At 39.8% G+C, this 10,676-nt stretch overlaps 1 protein-coding gene across 2 annotated transcripts in view; it reads right to left on the bottom strand.

The window, feature by feature from the left end:
• Nucleotides 1–10,676, bottom strand: part of mast1 (microtubule associated serine/threonine kinase 1) — an 86,449-nt gene that overhangs the window by 55,242 nt on the left and 20,531 nt on the right. Inside the window, exon 2 of one of the 2 annotated variants that reach the window (XM_015379391.1) lies at nt 10,039–10,070. In XM_015379391.1, coding sequence (XP_015234877.1) covers nt 10,039–10,070 — 32 coding nt within the window. The remainder of the gene's footprint in view (nt 1–10,038; nt 10,071–10,676) is intronic. The other variant, XM_015379392.1, reaches the window with a different exon arrangement.

Genomic DNA, 10,676 nt, shown 5'->3' with positions numbered 1-10,676 from the left:
ATTTACTCTAATAATCCCAGAGGGAAATCACTTTTCTGCAGTGTAACCCATCCCCTTGAGGAGCAGTGGGCTGCCATTGTGTGACGCTGAGGGAGCAGTGTGGGGTTAAGGGTCTTGCCAGGGAGCCAGAGGGACAGTCTGTGTGAGTGGGGGATCAAACTCACAACCTCAGGATTCAAAGGCCTATGCCCTAACCACTAGACCTAAACACCTGACTGCCACTCCCCCTATTAGCATCCCAAATTATTTAATCTATTAGGCTATATCCAACATGCAATGATGCAACTACATGAAACCCATAAGATCTTTTCATAAAATTGTTGTAATAAGTAGGTTGAGTAGTGCTTACATCAATTACGCTACATAACCCATAATGCACTGCAAGATCTCGCCCCAGCTCAAGATTAGGATGCACAAGCTGTTTCTGTAGGAAAATCAGATGTAGGAAGGAAAACTGCAACACTTTAGCGTTGCAAAGTCATGACAAGCTGAGTCACTCTGGCTGCGTTCCATTGTGGCCATTTTACTAAAGCATTCAACTGCAAAAAAAGAGTGTTCATCACTGAAAGAAAGCTCAGCTTAACTTGACTGAGCTGTATGAATACAGTGGGGGAGTGGTGTTACGTACCTGTGCAAGCAATTGCTTTTTGTGATGAGATAAAAAAGATGGCCTTCGGAATCTAAAGACTGATGAATATCTCTGGAGTGTTTTAGGTTTTTCAACAGCTCAGACAGATAAACAAACCGTTTAAAAGCTTGTTGCTGAGAAACAACATTAACCTGAGACATACTGGCATTGAGAAAAGCCAAACTGAAATGTGACAAGTTAATTTTATTCTAAAAGATGTCAAATATTTAACTATCTTTATACTAATGGTGTATTCTGCTATTTTTTAAAGATACATTTTGTTTTATTGGAGAAAAAGCCCAGTTGTTTCTGGGGCTGTTCTGTGATGGAGTTTGATAAACCTGTCTCTCTCTGCTTTCATCCAAAATGTTCAAAAAGCTGCTCAAGCTGCTTTAATTCAGCTCCTTCTAAATAAAATGAATAATTTTTGTGTTCTCCCTCATTTTTCATCAGTAAACAGTGAAGCAACGCATGCATAAATTGTTTCCACCAGTATATGTAGTTTAAAGTTAATTTATATTTAATCATCAGGCAAACAGATCAGAACGGAGACAGGCAGACTTAGAGGTCCAGGAGTAGAATGGATCAGGCAATCAGAAACCCTCAGGGACACTAGAGGACTCTAAAAAAAAGGCATTAATAATCTGGCCCTGATGACTGGTTAAAGGCTGATTAAATAGAAGCTGAAGCAGGTGGATCAGATGAACGGTAATGAGAACTGGGCAGAGCTAGGCAGATGAATGAAATGAGTAATCAGGCCAGTCATCAGCGATAAGATCATGACATGTCTAAGCTGAGCTTAAGCATTTAGCAGCTTTTTTTAAAAACAGAGTCTGCCAGTCTGCCTGTCTCAGTCTGATCTGTTTGCCTGATTTGTCTTCGGACTCATGCTGGATTTCTGCCTGTCTGTGACCTGATCCTGGAACTATTTCTTGACATCAGCTTTGGCTTCGCCCTATGGACTATCAACGTCTGGGACTATCTGGGCGGCACCTGCTGCGCCAGCAGCCGACCGGCTGGAACCAGCCTCACCATCTGGGCACGGACTGAACTATGAGACCAGGTTAGTGACTCACACTTTCATTATCATCCTCCTGCAGACAGACGGGGTCACTAACCTTTGTTCTCTACCTGCAGAGGTTCCTGCCTTAGGCGCCCACACCTAAATGTTTTGAGAAATCTAATTTTCTGTCTGCCTCGAATTCTGGATCCTATTGTTCTGATCGTGGATATACATAACCTCATCGTAGATAGCCATCTTTGCAGTGAATGTGGCTGGCCTACTAGCTGGTAGTTTCTATGCAGTCTAATAGGCAGAAGCTGTCCATCGAAGACCAACCTCTCCTGTTCAAAGTGTTGCTATTGGTTTATTTTGCAGGACCCAATGCAACACATGTCACAGAAAGGGTGCAAGGACTAAGAATGGTGCCATTCTCTGAGCCAGAAAACATACTACGGACTGCTTCAAGGACTTCATCTTCTGCAGAAACAATATCGGAATTTATATAATAAAACAGGACAATAAAATAGGAAACTGGTAGGATATTAACAACTCATTACCTCAAAAACAAACAAACAAACAAAAAATTACCCATAAACCAGTAATCATCCTCAAACTCTATTTGGTCTAAATTACAAAACTGACTATAAAACACTGAATGTATTGTAAAGCGCTTTGGTCAAATCCTCTGAATTAAAAAAGCGCTGTATAAGCATGTGAAATAAAAAATAAAAAAAAGCAGAGGTGGTAGACCAAAACTTGTACTCACGTAAAAGTAGCACTATTCCACCATATTTTTACTCAAATAAAGGTAAAAAGTATTTAGCCAATAAATTACTCCAGTAAGAGTAAAAAGGCTACTCAAGTACTGAGTAACTGACAAAAAATGTAAAGTTATATGCAAAATCTTTAAAAATGAAAAGAAAAAAAAGAATAACATTCAGTTATGACACAACAATTTTGGGTGGAAGAAAATATTTTAACTATGAAATCTAGGAAATCATTATTTATAGTATGTTATGTATATAGGTTAGGACAGAGTAAGTTAGTTCCTGTAACATGATACAGTAAACGGTTTGCTTTATTTCCACTTGACCTCCAAATGACACGGCAGGATCAACAGATACAAAAACATTAAAACAAATTAGCTAGATTAAAAGAAAAAAGCCTCACTTAGACTTTAACTGTAAGTGTAACTGTAGGTGTCTCTAGTGCATTTTTATGGGCCTGTTCTTCTTTGAGTGCATTTACTCATGATGAGTAGGGCAGCCAGACAGTTTAGTGAATGTAATTGAGTAAAGGTAACCAGTTACTATCCACTTCTGCTATTAATCAACACTACTACTGTTTTATTTGTTTCACCCCTGCTCTTGCATATAGTCTCTCAATTCTCTTTAGCCTAAAAAGTAGTTCATGATTTATGGTGTTATAGTACTTCTAAGTGTACATAGTAGCAGATCAAATACAGCACGGGCAACCAATTAAAAATCAGCACAATGTTGCTTTCTTTCTTTTTTTGTGCCTTAATTAGAGCAGTGGGCTTTAGGCTGCCCGGCAAGACTTTAAACCTGGGTTTGAATGGAGACAAAGCCATTCTCAAGCACATATCAATATACTCATTCATGAGTCTGGATTGATATTTATTTTTGATTCTGTTCATGGTGGAGAATCCTTCTTCACAGCAGCAGGTTGAGCCAAACATACTCAAAATGTGCACGGTCATCCTTTATAACGCCATTTAACTTTTCTTTCACCATTTCCCAGCAGTTTTTCCAGCAGTCTACACTTTCTGTGCTTTCTTTTTCTCATCTTCCTCTTCTTCTCCGGCTTGCCAAAGGTTTGCCTACTGTGTCTAAAAGTGGTTCGCAGCAGTGACCCAGACTGTCAGTTCATTGGCTAATTCACATGTAGCCTGGTCCCTGTGCCCCAAAAGGCTTTACCATATTAACAGGAGAAGTGGCGCAAGGGAAGTTAGACACTGTCGGCCGAAAACATGCGGTAATTTATGTTGGGATCTGGAGGTTTGTCCACTTTCCCCACCAGAGGTCGTACGAGATCTCCTGGAGCCTGAGCCGACCACACCACCTGTCTCCCATCTGCTCATCAGGAGATCTGTACTTAAGGAGGCAGAGGGCTTCACTCCAGTGCCAGAGTGTTTGCCATTAACGGTTAGCAAGCCTGAGCCAACCTGCCTGTCTGTGATCTCTGACTTTGTGAACCAAACCTGATCCCGTTTTTCTCCTCTCTGCTTCCCAGGTTGATCCTGCCTGAATACCTGAAACTCTGGAGAGTTTCTCTGCCGGTGATCTGTCTGCTCTTTCTCAGTAGAACTCTGGAGAGCTGTCTCTGTCAAGTATCTGCCTGCCCGCTCTCAGGAGATTACTGGAAGGAAACTCAATCTGTGATCTGCCTGCACTCTGTAAGCTCTTCCTCCGCCTCTGCCCTCAGCCTGCCGACAACCTCTGGACCATCAAGGTTCCCCCCCTCTGCAGCTCTGATCCACTCCAGAACAGGTACTGACCTGAACACTCTCAACCTGCAAAATACCTGGACCTCCACTAATCTCTCTGTCCTCCTCAGCAGTGAACCCACTCGTGACCAGTCAAGCCCCCTCTTGGATCTGATCAAACTGTTTACATTTATTGTAAATAAATCTTTGAACTTTTCTTCTGCCTCCGAGTTCTGCATGTGGGTTAGACACATTAATCCGAACATGACAATTTATACATTTTTAAATCAGGTTGTGTTCGGATTGGCCAGCAGGTGGGTCCGGATCCAGACCACGGCCCGCTAATCCATGACCTCTGAAATAGAAGATAATACTTACAAAAAGAAATACACACTTCTACATATATAAATCAACACTCAAATGTTTATGGAGGCCTCGATATTTAAAGTTATGCATTTCAATTAAAGTTTTTAAAATCCAAAGAATAGCTTGAAATGGTAAAAATGGAAATGCTGAAATGCCAGAGGTTAAAAAAACTGAATAATAATAAAAGTTCAGAAGGTAGAAAAACAAGTCTTTTTCAGAAAAGACAAAATGGATTATCAGTTTACGGCTGTTCTACAGCAATGAAGGTTAATCAACGCTTGAAAGCTGTGGCTGCTAATTCCTTTCTTGATTGCGATCAAACCCCACTGTGCGCATAAAAACAGTTTGGAACAACATTGTGCTACGCATTATGAGGCAGAAAGTAGTGTGTTGCAACAAAATTGGTGAGAAAAAGGCAATTAAATGTGGAATAGAGGCATACCATAGAAAAAACTTTTACGTGAAGGACTTGTTAAAAAATTCAAGGAGGCAGTGAGAACCGTTTCCTTTACAATCAAACTCAGAAACAGGAAGAGATCTGGCAGACCCAAAGCAAAACCTGAATGAGAGGATATGTTAACAGCTTGCATGATAAGCAGCCCACAAATCAACAGCTTCCAGCACAGTTTGATGGTAGATGCTGATAGAAAGATCTCAGCTTCAGCCATGAAAAGAGGACTGCAGGTTTGACTGGACAAGTTGCAGCAAGAAAACCATTGCTAAGACGACAGAATAAGGCAAACTGGCTTGCCTGGGCCATGAAAAACTACTAATGGACTAACTGAAGACTGAAAGAAAGGGTTATAGATTGATGAATCAACATTTGAAAGTTCCTCTGTGTGTGACATTAACTGTCAAACATAGAAGTATGTAATGGTTTGCATAATTTTCATGGATCCAGTGTCGGTGAGCTGTACAAAATGAGAAACCCTCTGAACCAAAATGACAGCGGCATGAAAGGTGACTACTTGGCCAGGGGTTCATTTTACATCAAGCTAATGACCCAAAACATGAGTCCAAGCTATGTCACAACTAAATCTGGAAACAGAACAAAATAAACATGAAAACATGCAGTGGAAAGATCTGTGTTCAAACCCCATTTAGCTGGTTTGGGATGAACTGAGACAGGAGTGAAAACAAAACAACCTACATCTGGCAAACATTAATAACTACTTTTGCAGATTTTGGGAAAAAAAAACTCCCTAAAGAATATATTTGATTCAGTTGTTATATATATTTATGTTTGTTTTAAATCCTACCAAAAATATTTCATCTGAGGGTTACCTCTTGGGTAAAATGGTTAAAGCTTGGAAATAAACGAGTGTTCGATAAAAAAAGAAACATGTTATCATCTCTATTTAACATTTGTAGACCATTTCTATGGTAATATGGCCTTAAAATTAATGTTTCAAGCAAAATGAAGAAACATCATCTGCCAACCAGCTCCATATAACTGAGGTGCTTCAGACCACTAGGGGGAGATAATCATCATGTCATGTAGGGACAGACTCTTAGTACAGGTGTAAATAAGCCTAAGGAGGTTTAAATATTTAAAAAAGATTCAGAGGAAAACATACTTTAAAAAAAATCTTTCTTCCAAATGTCCTTTGGATGGCATACCATTTCTGTTTTTGCCTATTAATATTAATTTGAGTTGTCTATGTTCTGGTCCCAGATTGATTGTTTTCACCTAGTGGTTTGGAGCACTTCCATTATTCCAGCTAGTTTGCAGCTTTTCCTAACTTGCAGTTGTTTTTGCAACTTGCAGCATTTTTCCATTTGCTATTTTTACTTTTGAGTTTGCACAACCTTTTGATTTTGCTTTTAAATCATGTATTTATGCAGGCATTGGCACCCCTCAGCCACCATACAAAATAGAACAGTTTGATAAAGCCAGCATATTTCCAACCATTGTTGCCTGAAAGAGTCACATCACACAACAACCTGCCCAATTAATATATTGTTATATTCACTGTGTGAACATGAACACACTTCAGTATAACCTAATTCAACACAACATTTCAAAACAAAATGCTACAATTCAACTAAATCTGCCCAGAGTTGTTCTCCATAAACAACTGACCCAGCCAGCACAGTGATGTCAGATCTAGTGTCATGTGACACATTATATACCAATACTAACACATTTGCAGATGGATTCATAACCATGTAGATTACTCCTCTTTTTACTTTTAGAAGACAAACTATGATCAGTGCTCACTCACAAATATGCAAAACTTATTTTTACATCACTGAAATAATTACATTTATTATGGTTGAGTTTGAATTATTACCTTTAATGCTTATTAGATTGATGGCTGGAACATTGAACATTGGAACGCTGAACTTTATCTCCGATGAACTATAACACAATCCATTGTGATTTGAGGTCAGTACATGGTTGAATGAAATCTAACTGTCGGCGAGGACGGAATGTTGCTGATGTCCATCCATTCTGTGTTAGTTCGGTTTGCAGATCCATCAAACTTCACAGTATCGACAGGCTCATGCGATGTCTGGAGTCGGCTTCCAGCAGAGCAACTTGTAAAAAAGCACTTTCAACTTGCGAGCTTGATATAGGGAGGGCGGGGAGTTTAATTGAACCAAGCGCTAAATCCCGATAGAAGCGGTTTCCTAAAGCATCTTTAACCACTTAAATCCGACCGGGGTCACCAGGGACCAGGTGGACATTAAGTGGGGGTAATAATTCAGAATGTGTAAAATTCCACCGGTAAAATTTTTGCCAGCAGGTGGAGCCATTGCGCACAGCTCCAAGCTGACACCAAAAGTTCCACAGCCCACAGCTCTGGAACTGTTATAGCTAGAGGTCTGACATTTTCTGTATTTGTGGTTGACATGATGTAGAGCAAATATAATACAATAAAACCTGCATTATTTCAAGAATGTCTTTATTACTTCTGTTCAAAAAAGACCTATCATTTCCGAGAATTAAAAACAAAAACTTTGAGTCATGTTCGAACTGATGTAGGTTGGTCTGTGTTCTACTCACCCAATTTTAATTTATATATTAGGAAAGTAGGGGGTGTTAGCCTTCAAATAATGTATTGCACATGTAATTTGGGCTTACAGTTTCTAAGTTATTTGCTTTTGTCAGGATCCCAGTTTTTGTGTCTTGTCTTTTGTGTTTCTCCCTTCCTCCACCAGGAGGCGCCTGGCTCCGGTTCGCCTCCTCACACACCTGCAAACGGTTACCTCATCACTGGACTGCTCTTAAGCTGCTGGTTGCCACTACTTTGACGCCAGAGTGTTTGCCAGTATGGGGTACTCTTAGCCTGACGTAGTCCGACTCAATTCTGGTCAGAATATGAGTCTGATACTGCTCCATAGAGCTGTGATTATGGGGCGTGTTTCGAACGAACCAGGAAAAAAAATGCCTCTGCACTCAATTGGATAGACCTACAACCAATAAGAGCAATGGAGTGCGTGACGTATGTTAAGCGAGGCATAGTTGTTGTCCACAAAAATTAAAGCGTGCAGTTTCACGCCTAGAATAAGAAGATGAGCCTTGATCGCGTTTCTCTGTTTCTCTTTTAAAATTAATTTGCTGTCGATATCTTCTAGAACAGACCTAATAGCAGAATCTACTCACCCAAACTCTCCAGCGGCAGCCATTATTGTTGTTACCCAAGCGCGCTTTGGTCACGTGGTTGATAACGTTACTCTTGATCATCTGTCCATCATTGTATAAAGCCCGCCCTGACAATTTGATTGGATCGCCTGACAGTGGGCTTTAATACTCGCGCTACTATGGAGCAGAGCCAGACCGAACTTCCCCGAACTCAAACCTTGTGGGCGGGACTAAGTTCGGACTGGCACCCAGGCTAGGGTACTCTAGCCAAGCCTTGTTATTCTGAGTCTAATCTGAGTTTTTGGATCCTGAGCTTTTGTTCTCTAGCCAAGCTGAGATCACATTGAGTTTAACTGAACACTTGTTTCTCCCTGAGATTCAACTTTGTTTGTTCTCTGCCTTTCGGCAGGATGCGTTCCTGCAAACTGGACCTTTTCGGACCACCCTCTCCCAACTGAGTCTTACACTGAGCGACGGATTCCAAACAGGAGGTTTGGATCCAGCCACCTTTGAGCACGCTGAGATCTCTCTGAGTATGGAAGTCATCTTCACCACGACCCGTTCAAGTACCACAGGAAAACTAAGTTGCAACCAGCGGCTGCATCATTCCACTCTGTCCGAGTTCTGGTTAAACCCTGTTCCGCCCTCCAACGAATCAAACAAACTCTGGAAGACCAACACACAGACTGGAGTCTACGCTTCTCTTCTTCTCTGGAAACGTGAGTGGCAACAAATCCTCTCCCTCAAGATTTACAACTCCAATTTCCCACTGAGCCTGAACCACATGCTTCACTGCGTGTGGGTCCGAGCCTTAGATAAAATCATGACAGCTTTTTCATTTGCGTATGCAAAATAGGTGAGGATTACCCAAAATCAGGTGGGTATTAAGAGGTTAAAAGATTCCTCTTCCAACCTGAACGCATCGATCGTCAGCGCTAGGCTTATCACATCAGATCCACCTGCTGCAAAAACTAGCATAATTTGTGGCACCACTACACTAGGTCTCTGTGGTAAACACCCTGGCAGATGACATTAGCTAATCAGTGATGGAGGCTTTGCTATGGACCAGTAATAATGAATGATTGGTGGACACGTGTTTTAATAGGTTAACCAGCACAAATTATCTCCACCTTCCCAAAGCAATTTTTACCCTCAAAATCAAAATAAAAACCGCCAAACTGGGTGGTAAATCACCCAATCTGGCAACACTGTTTCCAACAATTATTCCACATAGAAGTTAGTACAGCTGTGAAGTATTTCCCATAACTTCAGCTGTTTTAAAACAAAATAGACATGATTAAGATGCATTGAGACTCTTTGTAAAAAACACAAGACTGGTAAAACAAGAGAAATACTGCAAATGTCACAATATAGCATTGTATGTTGTCTGCCAATAATATATTGTTTTATAAATACATTATTCATTATTTTTATTGTGTCAAGTTTAGTTTCATTTTTAGTTCAGATACTTTAATTTGCAAAAGAATGATGCTTTTGTCTATTCACAATTCACGAGCCACTGCAATAGAACCCCAGATATGTAATTGGTAATAAGAATCTGAGAAACAATAAAGACAACTCTAAGTTTGTAACAACAATAAACACTGAGACTAATTAAAATTTAAATGGTTGAACAACAAGAAGGATCAAGCAGGTAAACGGAAAAGAAAGTGGAACACTGATGGATTAAAAACTAATTAGTACTGGCGATAAGGATCCTTCAGCACAGAGGACAGAATCCACAGATTACAGCTGGTAGTAATCAAAGTCTGACAAACTCCAGCTGCTCTGCAGGAGGCGTTCTTGTCCTCTTCATCCTCCACACACCATGTACAACAAAACACCATCAGCTCCAACAAACCGCCTCGTTGCTTTCAAATGAAATATTAAACTCACATCAACAAACAAGATTCATGTGCTTTGAATTGCTGTCAGCTTTATGAAAGGGGAGGATGGAAAAGAACATGCAGAGAGCCGGAGAGGAAGTAAACAAAAGTAACACTCACCTGCTGTTTTTGCGAGGCAGCGGCAAATCCTGCTGGCAGCAACAAAAAGGAGGAGAAAAAGAGATTTTTGAAACAACACATTTAGTGGAAGTGTTTTTCATTTTACCTGGGTGATTTCAATTTGGTTTATTCATATAACTAAAAAACTCAGGTACCATCTAAAGACAGAAAAAAAGGAAAGCACTTTAAAGAAATAAAGACATTTCTTCTCACCCAGAAGAGAGTAAAAAGAGAAATTAAATACTGGATAGTGGAAGAGAAAACAAGAAATGCGCTGGGTAAAATGAGCCGATTAAATACCCAAATATTTCCGTACATAAATTTTGCCTTTGCAGATATAGGTTATGAGGTTTATCAGTGTAGAATAAGTTTGAATTAAAAACTTTAGGTTACTCACATTAGGTTTTCTGTAATTCTGTGATCAAGTCTAAAAAAATAATGTGCACACTGCAAAAACTTAAATTAAAATATTAAGTCTATATTTCCAGAAATAAGTGCATTTTACCTTGTTTCGAGCAAGTAAAAAAGATAATTTGCCAATAGAATAAGATGACTCACATTTGAAATAATAAAAATACAACTATGTTAACTTATTTTAAGTAGATAATTACTAGTGTTGTATTATTTGCAATGAATAC

This window comes from Cyprinodon variegatus, unplaced genomic scaffold (assembly GCF_000732505.1).
Source record: "Cyprinodon variegatus isolate N-32 unplaced genomic scaffold, C_variegatus-1.0 Scaffold190, whole genome shotgun sequence".
Classification (NCBI taxonomy): domain Eukaryota; kingdom Metazoa; phylum Chordata; class Actinopteri; order Cyprinodontiformes; family Cyprinodontidae; genus Cyprinodon; species Cyprinodon variegatus.
The sequence above is the reverse complement of the archived record's forward strand: the minus strand, read 5'-3'. Positions and strand labels throughout refer to the sequence as shown.